This window comes from Beta vulgaris, chromosome 4 (assembly GCF_026745355.1).
Source record: "Beta vulgaris subsp. vulgaris cultivar EL10 chromosome 4, EL10.2, whole genome shotgun sequence".
Classification (NCBI taxonomy): domain Eukaryota; kingdom Viridiplantae; phylum Streptophyta; class Magnoliopsida; order Caryophyllales; family Amaranthaceae; genus Beta; species Beta vulgaris.
This window is the reverse complement of record NC_079205.1, coordinates 4,525,172-4,542,064: the sequence shown is the minus strand read 5'-3', so window position 1 is coordinate 4,542,064 and position 16,893 is coordinate 4,525,172. Positions and strand designations below refer to the sequence as shown.

Sequence of the window (16,893 nt, the reverse complement as noted above, 5' to 3'; positions counted from 1 at the left end):
TTTTTTTGAAATACGAATTTTCTGGGAAATTTCGTGGAAATTTCCACGAAATTTCCCAAAAAAAACACAGCAGCAGCCACGTGGCAGCTTGCCACTGGCTGGCTGTGTGTGACTAAGCTGATTTTGTCTTCCATTCACACGGTTCATTTGCTGATGAATTTGTTCATATGGTGATGGATGACAAAACATGTCATTTGGTGATATGTTTTCTATCACCAATGGGATGCATGTTTTTTTTGTTCAACCCAATTTTCTGATTTTGGTGATGAGTTATGTCACCATTGGGAGTGCTCTAAGAGTCACAAATCATATAAGCGACTCAAGTTTTATTATGTTTAACTTATTTTAGAAAAAAGTTTATACTATTAAAATAAATTTAGATAAGTCAAAATTAATTGAATACAACAGACCATCAGTTTAATTAATATTGAGCAACTATAATAATTGTAAGATAGCAAAGTTTCTCATGTGTAAGTTCTTATTTGACTAATATATGTAATGTTCTCATTGTGTGAATAGATATATTTGAAAAAACTTGGATTGCTTGCAATTACAACTAGATAACAATACGTGTAAGACATATTAGTACCATACTACCAAGCTCAAAGTTGGGGTTTCGATCCCCGCTAGGGTCACTTTGGGAGAGGAATTTTCCTTACCACCCTCTCGTTCTCAAAGTATCTGTCCGCAAACATATATTGGATTAACCTGAAAGAGGTTTCGATCTGGCAGGATCATTGATCTTACCATGAATTAAATATATTGGTTCTATACTTTTGGCTTGATGCTTATTTTACAACATACATAAAAAGAAAAGAACTCTGGAAATATCTGCATGCAAACCCATATTGGATTAACTTGCGAGAGGTTTTGATCTGACAGGACCCTTCATCTTATCATTAAAAAAAAATATTGATTCTATACTTTTGGCTTGACGCTTATTTTACGACATACATAAAAAATAAAAAAAAAATCATTATTATCCCCCTCAAGAGCTGATCCATCCAATTCAAATCTTAGATTGGGTACCAAGATCAAGGGTATATGTAATTTTCTTCTCTCTTTACTAATTTCAATTTCTTTTACCACCACTTTGTCATTCCACCACTACTTTGGTGATACTTCGGCATCACCCACTCACATTCTCACATCATCCCCCTATAACCATTTCGGTAACATTGACCTTCATTTGAACATCACAAACTAACCATAATTACATGTCAACCAATGAACAAATATAATGTCATTGCAGATGTCAATAAGCCAATAACACGTAAATGTCATGATTGTGATTGTCATTTTGATGACCTTATGCCTAATTTACTTTGTACGGCTTAATGAAAACTACACCATTAATTCACCACAAATAGCATGTTAATGATGACAAAATATATTGTCAATATAGGATATAGTATATCATCAATATAAAAATATATCATGTCAAATAAATCTTATTTTTACTTCCCATTTGTTTACTTCATTAGTACTACTCAATGAAAAGGCCAGATTGGAACAGGTGCATGTTTACACTCCTCAGCAGTGTGAATTCTGCTCTTGCTCAGTGGAAACCTCGTCGCATCTTTTCTTTCAATGTCAGGTTACTCGTGACATTATGCATCAACTTGACGCGGATTATGGGTGGCCTCAAATTCCGGCAGCTGCGAATTTGGATTCATTTAGAGCCAATTTGCAGGTTTGTGTAGACTCGCTTGGAAGCTCGAAGACTTGTCAGCTCGCTGTTGTTTGGTGGTTTGTTTGGTTCACCCGGAATAAACTTATATTTTCCCAAGAAGCTTTTTCTGTCCGAAAAATCAGCTTCCTTGTTCATAAATTTGTTGAGGAAAGTAACTTTAGTGATGAGTCTTCTTCTAGTTCTCAGTCTTGTTCTTTTAGTAAGCCTTTGGGTCATAATGCTTTAGCCCGGCGGTGTGCGGTTTGGGTTCCCCCTCCTGAGGGTGTTTTTAAAGTAAATTTTGATGGGTCCAAATATAGTGATGGGCGAGCCTCTTTTGGTTTTCCTGGGTGATGTTATTCTTGCAGGTTGTAACTCGTCTTCTGATTGTTCTATCATTCAAGCGGAGGCTCTTGGGCTTAGGGAAGCAATCAAGGCTGCCCTTTCTTGTTCTCTCCCTCAGATCGTCATAGAAGGCGATAATCTCTCGGTTATCAACGCAGTTCTTAAAATTTGGAAACCTCCCTGGGTTATCAACTCTGTATTGCAGGATGTTTGGTGTGAGTTGGGTAATTTTAACAGTGTCTCTTTTACTCATTGTTTCAGGGAAGCTAATAGGGCTGCAGATTTTATGGCTCATCAAGGTCAGGCGGCTCAGAATCTCTGTTACAAGTTCCCGCCGTTCTCTGTTGATTTCTCTCTTGTCATCCGTAAGGATGTTTTAGGCTGGCCTCCTGATTAGGGGTTTGTTCCTAGTTTTTCTTTCCTGTATCAAAAAAAAAAAAAAAAAAGCTCAATGAAAACGACATTCAGTAATATGGTTGGAAAATCTTTCTTAATAGAGAGCAATACTGTCTCTTTATCGTCTTTTTCTAATTGATTGATCTTGGACATAATAAAATCCAAAATAGGATCTAGGAAAGTCCTTTCTTTTCACTAAATATAATTTAGGAAAAATTGATTCTAATAGTCCAACCTTTGGGCCGTTCGCTCAAAATAATCCAACCTTTTGATTATTATTTAATAATCTAACCTTTTATCCCAATCCGCTCACGATGCACCGTGACCTGTTGAAACAGGTTGATGACCAGGAGATTGGGTTAACTGCACATGTGTCTTCCTCTAATTCGTTGTGATTTAATTAAAAATATTTTTTTACTACCCTTCCCTCCCCTTCTCCACCCACTGCCACCAACCCCCCATCCCCACCCCCTTCCCTTCCCTTCCCTTCCCCACCCACTGCAACCCCTCCCTCCCCTTGCCCACCCACTGCCACCAAACCCCCATCCTCACCCCTTCCCTCCCTCCCTCCCCTTGCCTACCCACTGCCACCCCTTCCCTCCCCTTCCCCACCCACTGCCACCAAACCCCTCATCCTCACCCCCTTCCCACTTAGCCCATCTGCGCGCCCCACCACCCCTCCCATCTCCTGCATTCTAGCGGCATCTCATGACTCTCAACCAACCCCAGATGTCACCCCCTCCTCTGTTGTCTCACCGCATCTACAACCACTCGCTGGCGCATATAACAGCCAGCTTCACCGTCATCACAACCTGCCCAACACAACGCCATCTTCCCGTCTTCTCAACGAGCAGGGGTTGTTCACAAAGGGGTGGGGGTGGGGCAGGGATTGGGGGTGGGGCAGGTAACGTGAGCAAGGAGTGGGGGTAGGGTGGGGATCGTGAGCAGGGGGTGGGAGTGGGGGTGGGGTGGTTCTTCATGACTGGTGAGGCAGGGGAGGAAGGGAGGAAGGGAGGAAGGGAGATTAAAGGGGAAAATGAATTTTTTTTTACTATTCCAACAGGTTACCGGTCTCACGGTGCATTATGAGCGGATTGGGATAAAAGGTTGTATTATTAAATAATAATCAAAAGGTTGGATTATTTTGAGCGAACTGCCCAAAGGTTGCATTATTAAAATCAATTTTTCCTATAATTTAAGATTAAAGTTTTTCATATCTGAAAGCAAGTCAATTGATTTTCATTTATATTTTTGTGAGATGAAGATTAAGTCCATTTAAAAAATAATACATAACAATAATTAATTTTAGTAGAGTCACTAATGTTACTCCATATAAAATTAACCTCTTTTTTTTTTTACCACTGGGCACCCATCAAAATATCAAACAAGATAATCACAAATAAATATATACATCCAAGTGCAATTTACGAATGGTGCGCCCTCCTCTAAAAATGTCACCATTTTAAATTTTGAAGTACCATATTCAGATCCCATGAGTACCATGTACCCATTTTAACAAGAGTCCAATAATCCATAGAGTAAACTCTTTCTATGTATTTAACCATTCTTTAAACAATACAAAGACAGTTTAATCAGACTGGTAAATCCGTTAGTCGGAGTCTTCTCTCTCTTATTGAGACGGTGGTAAGGCGTCGAATTTCGCCGGAAAAATGAGACGGAGACCCGGAATTGGCGGTTTACAGACAGCCGCCGCTGCTAGGGTAAGTTCATCATCTTTACTTTTACGAAATTTCTCCACTTTTCGTCGTTTGATTTTCGATTTTCGCCCCAAAATTGGAACTTTAAATTGGAATTTATATGACAGAATCAATATCGATTACTCGGGGAAAATGTGGCGAAGTTGAGAACTGATCTTATGAAGGAACAGTTGGACACTTTTCGGTCTCAGCTTGAAGAATTCGCCCGAAAACATAAGGTCTTTTTTTTCCTCTTTAATTAATTGGTTTAGATGTTGTTGTATGTGTTATATTAGCTTAATTGTTGTTGGAATTAGAAAGTAGCTTTTGATCTTATTAGTATGGTAATATGAGGTAGAGTTGAGTTGAGACTTTATGAGTTGTAATTAAACTTGATGAGGGGCATAGAGGTGATTCTAGGTGCCCGGACATTTTCGATGCGGGTTGCGAAGCTACTTTGTATGCTGTAGACAAGGCCACTGACTACCTTTTACTTTCGCGGTTTCGTTTCGCTTCTAGAAATAACGTGCTTGGAATGTCCTCCTTGATGAATTGTATGAGAATGAGAAGCCTATAGGTTTGTTCACTAGTATGGATTTAGAATCGGAACACAATACTGGAAGGGTGAGGTATGTGATTTCGAACATGGGGGGTCGTGGGTATGGGATTCATGAGGTGTAGAGAAGGGGGGGGGGAAACATGTGGGTAGTTGCTTTTCAAGATACTTCAACCAAACAACTTTTCCATTTTCAACAGTAACCGCATTTATTGTATTCGCGAGCCTCTAATCAAACACCTTGTGAACCTATACAAATTGGCGACTTGGCTTGATAATGGGATGATCTTGTAATGTCCTTTTTCATTGCTCTGCAGAATGATATTCGGAAGAACCCTACATTTAGAGCTCAATTCCATGAGATGTGCTCAAAAGTAGGGGTGGACCCTCTTGCCTCAAATAAGGGTTTCTGGGCAGAACTTCTAGGAATTGGTGATTTTTACTATGAACTTGGTGAGTTTCATGCTATCCTAGCGTTGTTTGTGAAATGCACTTGTCCATCTTTCCTAATTGACTTATAGCTTATATTTCGTTGTGCTTTGTCATTGATTTTGTCATATGATTGTAGCTGCTGTCGCTTTTGGTGTGATATGTTTAACTCGTGCATTTCTCTAATATATCTTCTTGTTGCCTAGAAAGGGGTGCAAATTGTTGAAATATGTTTGGCCACAAGACTGCTCAACGGAGGCTTAATAAACTTGCAGGAGTTATTAAGCCTGCTACGTGAGAAACGGAAAAATGCTCGTGAACCTGTATCAGAGGATGACTGTTTACGTGCTATAAGTAAGCTGAAGGTAGTGTGAATTTTCTTATATCGCTAGAACATGTTTTTGCAATGGTCAAAATAAGTAAATAAACATATACATACATGTTCACTATATATTGTGCAGCTAGTGCACATGGTCGTGAATGTATGCTTCAACGTACTTGTCTCTGTTTTCTTGGATATACATTTTTAGGGGGAGTGTGCTAAGTTGCTACATAATGCATCATTTGTAATTGATGCATGGACTTTTGATTGAACTTTGTCATTGATTATAAAATTATCCTTTTTGACTGATATGTGCTTCATGGTCATTTTCAGGGTAATTGCAATAGTCTTACATCTTTGTCATACACATTTTCAGGCTTTAGGTAGTGGGTTTGAGGTGATATCTGTTGGCAAGAAGAAGCTTATACGGTCCGTTCCAACTGAGTTGAACAAGGATCACAATGAAATCTTGGAGCTTGCCCAGGTGTGTGTATATCTCTTGTTATAACGGATGTGAGAGAGAAACAAATTATGAATGCAAAAACAATAAAAACAGACAACAGATTTACGTGGTTCACCAATTTGGCTACATCCACGGCAGAGAGGGAGAGTATTTTATTATGTGAGGAAAACCTGATTACAGAGAGAATTTAGGCTAATTCGTCGTTTAAAACCTAGGTATAAATAACCTATTTATACTTAGCGCTCAAAAACGCGTTTCCGCGTTATCCGCCGACCCGCCCGGGCGGCCCGGGCGAAATTCGCCCGACCGGGCGGTCCCCAGATCTCAAAGAACAGCTTGCGCGCTCGACCGGGCGAGGCCGAAAATAGTTTCGTCAGTTCTTCGTAAAACGGACATAACTTTCTCGTTTCTCAGCCGAATTGGGCATATGACCTATCGTTGGAAAGCTCTTGGAACAAGCTATCACCTCCACTTTGAATCACCTCAAAATCATTTATAAATTGAGAGATATGTGCATTCAAAATCAGCCTTATGTCATTCCTTCTTCACGCATTCTACCAAACACCTTCAAGGCACCATTCAAGTCACTATTCTTACATCTCTCTTCAATTACAGTATGTATAATTGCATTGTTTTGTCTACACTCTACAGTCAAACACATATTCTTGTACAACTTGTATATCGTTATAATGAGGTGGATACTTCTCTTAGTCTACTTGGATTGGAGGACTATATGCTTGCTTGAAAGTTCACTCTTACACTATGCTTAATTGTTTCATGTATATGAAAGTGTCTACATTCTCTAGTCTATTATTACAGTGATTAAATTTGCACGAGAGTATGACTGATGTTTATATTGCTCGTTGATGCCTTCATGATCACCCTTAAGGACGTACGCTAGAATGTGATAACTCCAGCTAACAAATATACTGAGAAGCCTGAAGTGAACAATGAAGGAAGTAGCATATATTGAAAAAAAAAAAGGTTTGATTTAACTGTGTAATCATGAAGAACATGGGCAAAGAGTGTAACCACTCCCTTTATTTTAGGAGATAGAATGGGCTCTTGGATTGTTTTAATATGGGTGGCTTTGAGGAGAGGAAGGATAGTGATATGTTTCTCCCTCAATTCTGGGGGATCTTGGAGGTCTCATGGGTTTTTGCCTTGGAGAGGCCCATTGGACAGTTTCTTCCCCAAGAACCCCAATACATCTGCAGCAAACCTTCTCCATACCCCGGCATGTATCTAGGCTCTTCAAGTTCTAGGAACCACAATAGGCAACAGAGATATTGCCCATATTGGAGAGTGTTTGCATTGGTGGGTTGTTTTTCTCAGTACCAAGCAACATGTTCTGAGATAGGTATTCAGCATGTATAGAGGTTTATTACTAATTTACCAAATTGTTATCTATATGTTGCTAGTGTATATTGGGTTGATATGAAAGCTTTTATATGTTGATTTTCTAGTGGTTCATTATATAAGAGTATGCCAGAAACATAAGATAGTATAATATTTTGGCGTGCCTATCAGATGCTAATACATTTTATGAATCTTGATTAGAAAATGTCGTGGTCCAGAAGAACCCTCTCTTTTCCCATTTACAAATCTTATGGCCCAGTCTCTGCTGTTATCTGCTATATTAGGGTTTAGTCCATCCTTGTCATCAATCATGATTCTCTAGAGACGAGATTTTGACTTCCATCAAAATCTTGTTCTCGTTATTTGTTTGTTTGATCTGATCTGAACTTCCCTTTTTCAAGAATGCTGTCAATCAGACTAGAATAATGGTATGAATAAGAGTTGCTTCTTTGTAGCTGGGCTCTTTAGGTAGAGTGATTTTGAAGTGAGGAGTAATATAGAGTTTATTGTCGGATACCAAAGAAGACTCCTTCCCCATTATTGAATAGGAAGACCTGGAAATTGATATCATTAGTAGTGGGCTTTCCGAGCTTGAAGCAGCAGGCATCACGAGAACTCAACTTTCAATCTTTGGCATGGTATTTTACCCTTCCTGTCTCACTGGTCTTCTTTCTGTATGGGGAAGATTAACTTTCTTACTGATCTGTCTTTTTTCGCCTCCTTTGCCGCCTTTGTTAAGGTGGATGGTTATAGCATTGTAAGCCTTTCTGTTTGGAGAGGTCTAGAATATAAGGTCCGAAAATATACTTGAAGGTAAGATGTCCAAAGTATATTCGTGTTTTTTCTGTCAACTTGCGCTGATGGACCACAAATTTCTGGAGTTTGAGAGGGCTTCAGTACCATATATTCTTTATCATCCAGTTTCATGGCTGTGGAGGTTCATGTATGTTGTACTTTTCATATTCATGTACTTACTACTTTCCTAGGTTGATAATTTTTTTGTCATATTTGTTCATAATATTGTATAAAATTATCCTTGTGAGTTCTGAGTTGGAGGCTTGGACCTTACAGTAAACAATTAATTACTTCCCCCGTTTTCTTTTACTTGCAACACATTTTTTTTCATCAACTTCAATGTAAAATTTAGGTAGGAGAGAGGTAGAGAGGAAAATAAGAGAGGGCCCCATGTGATTGGAGAGAGATAGAGAGAAAGGAAAAGCAAAAGTAGAAAGTGTTGCAAGTAATTAATTATTTCCCTTTTAGGAAAGTGTTGCAAGTAAAAAAACACGGAGGAAGTACATCATAATTCGTATTCCATAACTAACAGGACAGTGTTTATATATCTGCTCTCATTTCTACCAAATGATGAGCACATTGTGCTATAGTGCTTCTGCTTCATGATAGCTGGTGCAAGGCTTACAATCAATTATGTAAAGTTGTGAAACTGAGATAGCTGTACCAGTGCTTGTCCTGCCTGAAATTCTTTGCTCAATTAAACTTGCTCGACATGACTTGTATGGCTTGAGAATGTCTTCTATCTGATGACTGATTTTTGACTGATTTTTAATATCAATTTGTATTGTATTCAACCTGCAGGCTCAAGGCTTTGTGACAGTTGAAGAGGTAGAAAGACGACTCTCTTGGTCAGCAGGGCGTGCAATTGATGCTTTTGATACTTTGTTAGAGGCAAGATTTCTTGGTGCCTTATGATCTCATGTTTTTTTTTTACCAAAGCTAGAAAATTTCAACTGGCACTCAAGAAATTCTATTTGTGGATGCAGGAAGGTCTTGCAATGATCGACGATGGTCACAAAGATGGCAAGCGACGATACTGGTTTCCTTGCGTGTCTTCCATCTCAACTGTTGTGGGGGCTGATTCTATTGCTATCTGATTCTAAGATCTTATGTTCTCTTTTGTGGTTTTCACTCTGAAAGATGGTAAAATTGAACTACAGCAACCAAAAGATACGGGAGACCAGATTCATGGAGTTCTTCTATTGTTGTAAATTTTGTAAGCCGGACTAAAATGTACGCATATTTCTCAAGCTCATTTCTTTTGCTTCTTTTTAAAATTGCATTGGATATAAGAAATTTTTTTCAATTTCTGCCAGTCTATCTCACATCTCCATCAAACTAGGTCTAAATTGAATTAGCTCTACAGACTAAAGCCAATTTAGTTTCATGATCCAAATTCCAAATGCAATTGAGCTTTATTAACTTTTGTGATCATACATGATACACCTTTGTAGTTGCTTAAAGGTCTAACTAGCACGAGAGAATCTGTATAAAGTTGTACCAGTTGATAAATTTGTCTCTCCTTCCTACCTACTCCTTTAAAGGCAAGCAAGGCCTTCATTAGTTCAACTTCAACATGCGAGGCTGGGTACCTTCCAAGAAATTTCCTGCCTAGTTTGGGAATGTTTTAATATTGTCCTTTGGCTAGACAGAAATTGCATAGAGGGGCGTTTGTCTTGTAAGAGACCATCTACTTTTAAATTAAAATTAGGCAATGATAAGCCTAATATTAAAAAGAGAATTAGTCCAATAATGACTAAGTTAATTTCTTTCGGTGACTAGTTTAATCCATTTAGTGATTAAGTCTACTTTTATATTAAAATTAAACGGTCTCTTTTAATAGTTTTTGTATTAAGAGTTGAGATAAATCAAACCTATCTCAATTTTTCTATATATTTTAGTAACAAAAACAATTATTGACTAAGTTTATTATTCTTTTTTCTTATAGCAATTATTGGGCAAGGTTAATATAAGAATAGTGCGGTTAAAGATGTCTATGTTTATCTCTCTGAATTAGGTTGTGGATGTAGTCGATTAGACAGTGATGTAATGAATAATAGTAGTAGCTTTTAGCAATACATCTAGTTTAAATACAATTATTATTTTTATATAATTTCTGATGCCATATCATTTTTCTAGCAACAATGTAATTTGGTTACAAAAAGAGGATAGGAGGTTAAATGCACAATGGAACAAGTTTCATGTGGGTATCGAAAAATAATTATATAAAATAAAAAGGACAACAATTATTATATCAACATATATAATAAGCACTATTACAAAATGGATTTTTATCAATTAGGACTTGTAAAATAAAACTACTCAAGTATTAACCTTGTACGAGCAAAGTAGTGCTTTTAAGTTTTTGAGTATTCGAGTTATATAATTGACACAATTTTGTTTAGAGGTGGCCACTCGACTCCACAGTTCTAGTCCATTTTGATTTCGGATTGATTTCGGATTATGCTGAAAACTATCAGAGAGAATTTATATTGAGTTCAAATTGTTCGCGTCCGATTCATGTCAGAGTCAGTTTTCTAAATACGTTTAGGTCAATTTTGGGCTAATTGGGTCAGAAATTACCAACTCTATTTCTGTTATCATATAATTTGACATTATCATTAATCCATTACCGTCCATTAAAATTACTATCCTACCCTTTCATCAATCTAAGATAGGATACCATCCTAACAACCTTTGATGATTTTACTTCTTTCCATGTCTCTCATAAATACAATTCCTACCGACTTAAATATTTGAACCAGCCAACACACCTTAATTCTTCGTCTATCCCTACCCTCTAATCCCCTCAACAAACCCTTTTTTGGCCTTTTCAAATCTTAATCAATCATGTACATTAAATTAAGGCTAAAAAAAATAAAAATAGATGGACAGATGATAATAGATTAATAGTGGTAGAATATTCTGAAAACCCACAAAGTCCACAGCTGTGTATGAATTTACATCAACATCAACAAAGATCAGCTTAAATATTTGAACCAGCCAACACACCTTAATTTTGATCCCTCCACTAATCATCAAATCTCTCTCTCTCTCTCTCCTCTCTTTCTTGCAACGTGGGAAGTACCCATTGGTGGGGCCACTTCTCTCTCTTCATCTCTCTTCCTCCTCATCATCTTTACTCTTTTTTCTGGGTTGTTTTGTGTTCATGCAATAATAATGGTGTTTAACTTATTGGGTTCAATTGGGTTCACAAAGCCCGAGTTAGTGTTGAGTTGGTGGAACGAGATCAACGAGTCAACTCAGTGGCAAGATGGCATATTCTTTACCCTTTGTGCTATCTATGCAATTGTTTCTGCTGTTGCTCTTGTAAGTTGTAATTATTCTTATCTTTCTTTTTGTTTTCTTGTTGAATTTTATGGTATTTGTACTTATTTTTAGTGATTTTCTTTATGATTGAGGAATAAAGGTTGAAACTTTCAGTATTTTTTTCACTTTTGATAATGATTATATTAACTTCTTTCTATTGATGTTGTTGGACCCACTAAGGGAGTAAGAAGATTAAGTATAATTGTGAAGTAATTTGTTGTTGATTGTTTTAATTTACTCTTTTGATGTTCATTGAATTTTGATTTTTTTTTTTTGGAGTTTTGGTGATTAACATGTTGAAAAGATTGAATTTTTCAAATTTTGGTTCAATTGAGTTGGATACTTGGATGTAGTTTTAGTTTGATTTGAGTTTGAGCAGCTAAATTTAATGCTTTGAGTTTCATTGAGTTTGGTTAATTTGGGATTGAGTTGGTTAGATAGATATAAAGGTTGAATTTTTTTATCTGGGTTTGATTGAATTTGATGATGGGCAGATTCAACTTATAAGGATTGAATTGAGAGTTCCTGAATATGGATGGACAACGCAGAAGGTTTTTCACTTGATGAACTTTATTGTTAATGGAGGTGATTAAGAACTGCCTCTTTTGCTAAATTGTAGTTTCTCTTGCTTTTAGTTTTAATCTTTATAAATATTTACTTGATGGTAAGATTGGGGCTCTATTTGTTGCAGTACGTGCGGGTATCTTCGGATTTCACATGTTTGTATTTGCTGTAAAGCCCAAGGTGAGCAATCTTTTTTGGTTGAACTCAATCATGAAGCTATGATTGAGCCTTTATGAATTTTATCTTCTGATGATCGAAGACCATATAATACAACGATGTTCTCAAAGAGTTTCTCACTGTTGCCGGAGTAATGTATGCCATTATTTGCACAGCAAAATGCTTCAAGTAGTTCATAACAACGAGAATAATCGACTTTGTGTTTAATGTAGCTGTATATGCATTAATATGAGTTGAAGTATGTCTAAAGCTCATACCAGTGATAGCTTTGAATCGAGGTCTTTTTTGCCTTTATCAACTAGAGTATTACAAACATTGCCATCATCCATCAGAAAAATATTTCTAACATACTAAAAGTCTGAAACAGCTATTTGCAGCTAAATGTTTTAATTGTCACTGGTTTCAGTTGTAACTTATGTCCTCAAGTCAAGAGAATAGATAGGCTTGAGCATGTTGCCAAGAAATCGGCAGTACTTTTACGATTTGTGGCAAAGAAATTGTATATGGAAATTTGTGATGCCTGGTGTTTTCTGAAGTTTTACTTTTAACCCTGATGTTTATTTTAGTTGTTGGGTGTTGGCTTAGTGTAGTAAAAGTTGCAGACATGGTATTTCTTATAAGCAGCATCGTGGTTTGTTGTTCATGGTCTCATGCTATGCTTACTCATTCAGGTCTTGATGTTGGTGTTATTGGACTTCCCTGGGCTGTTATTTTTTACAACATACACTCTGTTGGTTCTTTTCTGGGCTGAGATATATTATCAGGCAAGTGTGGAACTTTTCTGAATGTATTCTCTGGCTCATATGATTCACAAAGGGGCAGTTTTTCTAATGATTTAATGTAATCTTGGACCACAGTGCTTATGCATGCTACCTGATGTTGAATTTGTACCATTAACAGGCTAAAAGTCTCCCGACAGATAAGCTCAGGACCTGGTATATTGCAGTTAATTGCATAATCTACGTTATACAGGTCAGTTTTCTTTTGATTTTTCGTGGAAGAGGGGGGAAAATCACTGAGCAGAGGGTTGGGGAGGGGGTGCTCGGGAGTGTTAATTGCATAACTTCATACTTTTGCATGAAAATCAGTCCAAAAACTAGTTTGTGTATGAATACTTCTCCCTTTTCATTTTACCTACTACTTAACCTACCAGTATACTCTCTAGGTGTACAATAAAAATGCATGGAACTAGTCAATGCTTCTAGAAGTACTACAATAAAATTAGAGCTTTAACTTGTGAAGCTTTCATACGTCAACAGAAAGAGGATGTCTTTGATTGTATGATGTGATGCCCCAGCTCTCTCTGGTTAACTGTCTTAGATTATCAATGAAATACTACATTAATTATTGAAGCAGTCAAACATGTCACTCTAAAATGTGTATTAAATAAGAGCAAGTAACATGATTTCTGAGATGAGAAGGATTCCCTGTCATCTAGTCGTACCGCCTAAAAAACTACCTTTATCTCCAACTCATACCCTTTACTTGCCCTCAATAGAAGCTCATGAAAGGCTTGGGCTAGTTTAGTGGGATCTCCGAATTCTGTATGTGCTTGATTGTTTTTAATTAACTACCTATTACATTGCTGTATTCATAGAATCTCCAGTGACCGGACTTCTTAGAGAATTCATTTGCAGTCCAAGTGTGAAAGTACAACCATGAGCAACATGGGTAAATTACCGGGTTGGACATGGTAAATAGATACACTGAGCTTAGTGTGTGTGTGTGTGTGTGTGTGTGGGGGGGGGGGGGTGTTAAGGAATGCTGAGCGAACTACCTGCAATTCCGCATCAATCTTGTGATGAATAGCCTGGGCCTCCGTGGGAGGGGGGGTTAAGTGTGTAATAGTTTAGTGTTTGATCAGTACTATTTACAAAATATGCCTTGCAATATATCCTTTCTGCAACGCACTGAATAAATCTGGCATGACAGGCTTTGATCTGGATATTCCTATGGATTCATGACAACAGCTCTCTTGATAACATTGGACAAATATTTATAGCAGGTCTGTTAACAAAACATAAAATATTCGTTAGCCCCTGTGATGGATATCATAACGTAATTTTTCTTTTCTTTTGCAGTGACGTCCATTATTGCAGCGTCAGGTTTTTTGGTTTATGGCGGAAGGTAACCCATTCTTGATTATCATTATTATGTATGTGCTCCGGCATTGTAATCGAATGCTCAAGTATCTAGTAGTTTCTAGAGAAAGTATCATTCGTGTTGTTCGCTTTATAGGTTATTCTTCATGTTGCGGCGCTTCCCAATTGAATCAAAGGGGAGAAGAAAAAAACTTCATGAGGTTTGTCCTATTCTGATGACTACTTTAATTTAATTTTCACACCATGATGGTCATTGCAAGTTGGCCTAGTTTCCATAGGCTTTGCTGCTATGTATGAGGATGAGATCTATATAGAGAGACATCCTTCCACTATTGATAGTTGAGATGTGTGTTATGGTGCTCGAGGGTATATTTTGGTCATGAGCTATGCCCTAGTGTTGGTAATAAAACAACCTTGCTAGTCCTGTATAATTGGTGCTGTATGTAGCCTTTCTGTAAGAAGATTCAAGATGTAAGGAAATATTTGTTGCTTGCTTCTTTGTAAATGAACATGGAAAGTGTCAAACCTGGTTCTTCTATCAATCTAAGCATGGAATTTCGGATTTCTTCCTATATCTAGGAGAGACTTTGAGTGTGGAATTTACCATGATGTGCATATTCAGAACCTGTACATGGAGCTATATTTAGAGCAAGGCTTTTGATAGAGAGTAAATATCCCAGTCTCTTGTGTCAAGAAATTTGATTTCAAGCTTTCTTCGTGTAAAATGCTCCTGCTCCTAGTAAAAGATTTTGGTAGAAGGCTTATGACGGAAGGCCTCTCTTCACATTGAGGATGGGGAAGCGTAGGAGGTTAAAGAAAGTTACAAATGAAAGATTTAAGTTGGGAAATTTATGGTTTGACATAGGAAAAACTCTACACCAAATCATGTGGTGGTTAACAAGGGAGTGCAATGATATTAATACCCTTGCTCAAGTTTCTAAAAGATGGAAAACATGTTTTTTCAGCCTTGTAAGAGCATTGTTATCTTTTCACACCCTCGCTCTCCAGCAAATCGTTAAGCGTTTAGATGTAGTGCCAACTTTCTGACTCCAGTATATTGTTGCAGGTTGGATCTGTTACAGCAATTTGTTTCACTTGCTTTCTTATACGCTGCTTCATGGTAAGCCTGGGTCTCGGCACTTGTATTACATTATTTTTTTTAACAGATATACTGTTATTTATGATATTTTGGGTTAAGTTTGATGAGATCGTAAACCTCATGCTGTGTCCTTATCTTCTGATTTTGCTTTTCACCTGTTTGTTACAAATTTCAATTGAATGTTTTCTTCTTTAAGCTTGTTAAACCTTGGTTATTGGGTGGATTAGGGTTGGCTTGTGGAGGTTGATAGCGGGTTGGGCAATAGTGATCACATTGTTAATGGGCCAAGCTGCAGCCCATGTGGGTTGCAGGTCGATAACGACTTAACGAGTGTGCTTTAATAGAAGAGCATTGTGTAAAAGCTAAACCATATGTGGAGTTTTTTTTTTATCTGATCTCATTTACAATATGATTAGCCTACAATTTGGGCCTATTGACCCTGTCTTACGGAAACCCTATCAACAAAAGACCCTTGAACTTGACCCACCCTTATGCTCAATGGCTACCCTGTCGACTAACCGGGCCCATAAGTATTAGGAATTAGATTTTCATGTTGCTGCTGCTACTGTCACATGCTTTATAATGCCTGCTAGAGGCTGTTCTCATTACATAATATATGGTAACAGGTTATATTATCTGCCTTTGATGCTGATGCGTCTCTTGAAGTCTTGGATCACCCAATTCTGGATCTCATATACTACATGGTAATTACTTTGACGTCTATACCTATTATTCTAAAACACATTCGCTACATTTTAGACTAGTATCTTAATCCCACTTGTCTTGGAATGACAGGTTGTTGAGATACTGCCTTCTGTACTTGTCCTCTTTATCTTGCGAAAGCTTCCTCCGAAAAGAGTATCCGGTCAGTATCATCCAATCCGGTGAGCTTGAATTATTAACATGACCGGTGGTTTCTTTTGCAAGGGTTGTCCTGAATTTAGGACCTGAGCTATTATCAGAATATACAATGTACTATCTGCTCTGCCTGTTGAAGAGTACCCATCTTGCTCGTTCCTCTCGTGTGCATGCATCTTTTGTCGCAGTTTCGTGTGTAATATTGGTTAGAGCTAGCTCAGATTTCTCTGTTACAATTAGGGGCGTGATGATACTTCATTTCATTGTATTAGTAGATTATGAGGCATCACCAAATTGTAAAAAGCTCCATCCAATTTTGATTAAGAGATTCGGGTCTTATACTTGTTACTCTGCTGAATTTCATAGAATATGACAAGGATCTGGGCTACGCATATTTGGGAAGCATAGTTTGGCAATTTATTATATGTTTATAGGAGCTTTCATATGAAAAACCAATTAGCAATTGTAGTGGTAACCTCTCAAGTTAATAAAATGGTTGTTTTCACCGATCTATTTAGTTGTGGACTGCTCGTATATGTATAATTTAACATTGTTGGAATCTTCATCTTCATCGCTCATATGTACACAGGCATACGCAGCTTGAATCTTGGATTTTATGGCTTCATGATTTAACTAATTGGTGCTTAAACTAATCGGCAACCTTTAAGCAAGAAGTATGAAGATTTATACTTCCTCCGTTTTCTTTTAGATTATGTTACACTTTTTATT

At 37.4% G+C, this 16,893-nt stretch overlaps 3 protein-coding genes across 3 annotated transcripts; all 3 read left to right on the top strand.

Moving 5' to 3' along the window:
- Positions 1-1,994: 1,994 nt before the first annotated feature.
- Positions 1,995-2,414, top strand: LOC125496273 (uncharacterized). Its single transcript, XM_048641709.1, has one exon. It carries the CDS (start codon positions 1,995-1,997, stop codon positions 2,412-2,414), a length of 420 nt encoding a protein of 139 aa, XP_048497666.1.
- Positions 2,415-3,890: 1,476 nt separating this feature from the next.
- Positions 3,891-9,470, top strand: LOC104891647 (vacuolar protein sorting-associated protein 22 homolog 1). The gene is made up of 7 exons (XM_010677370.4): positions 3,891-4,134; positions 4,239-4,349; positions 4,984-5,119; positions 5,306-5,460; positions 5,794-5,901; positions 8,836-8,925; positions 9,021-9,470. Exons 1-7 carry the CDS (start codon positions 4,084-4,086, stop codon positions 9,129-9,131), a joined length of 762 nt encoding a protein of 253 aa, XP_010675672.2. The 5' UTR covers positions 3,891-4,083; the 3' UTR covers positions 9,132-9,470.
- A 1,476-nt stretch (positions 9,471-10,946) lies between these two features.
- LOC104891648 (tobamovirus multiplication protein 1) lies at positions 10,947-16,677 on the top strand. The gene is made up of 11 exons (XM_010677371.4): positions 10,947-11,364; positions 11,859-11,949; positions 12,056-12,108; positions 12,777-12,869; positions 13,006-13,077; positions 14,038-14,110; positions 14,187-14,232; positions 14,344-14,407; positions 15,274-15,327; positions 15,933-16,010; positions 16,102-16,677. Exons 1-11 carry the CDS (start codon positions 11,215-11,217, stop codon positions 16,192-16,194), a joined length of 867 nt encoding a protein of 288 aa, XP_010675673.2. The 5' UTR covers positions 10,947-11,214; the 3' UTR covers positions 16,195-16,677.
- The last annotated feature ends 216 nt before the right edge of the window (positions 16,678-16,893 follow it).

Coding starts and splice junctions, on each gene's coding strand:
- LOC125496273 (XM_048641709.1), top strand. CDS start 1,995: ATGGGCGAGCCTCTTTTGGTTTTCCTGGGTGATGTTATTCTTGCAGGT.
- LOC104891647 (XM_010677370.4), top strand. CDS start 4,084: ATGAGACGGAGACCCGGAATTGGCGGTTTACAGACAGCCGCCGCTGCT. Junction 5,461..5,793: donor GTGCTATAAGTAAGCTGAAG/GTAGTGTGAATT, acceptor ACACATTTTCAG/GCTTTAGGTAGTGGGTTTGA. Junction 5,902..8,835: donor AAATCTTGGAGCTTGCCCAG/GTGTGTGTATAT, acceptor TTCAACCTGCAG/GCTCAAGGCTTTGTGACAGT.
- LOC104891648 (XM_010677371.4), top strand. CDS start 11,215: ATGGTGTTTAACTTATTGGGTTCAATTGGGTTCACAAAGCCCGAGTTA. Junction 14,111..14,186: donor TGGACAAATATTTATAGCAG/GTCTGTTAACAA, acceptor TTTCTTTTGCAG/TGACGTCCATTATTGCAGCG. Junction 15,328..15,932: donor TTCTTATACGCTGCTTCATG/GTAAGCCTGGGT, acceptor ATATGGTAACAG/GTTATATTATCTGCCTTTGA.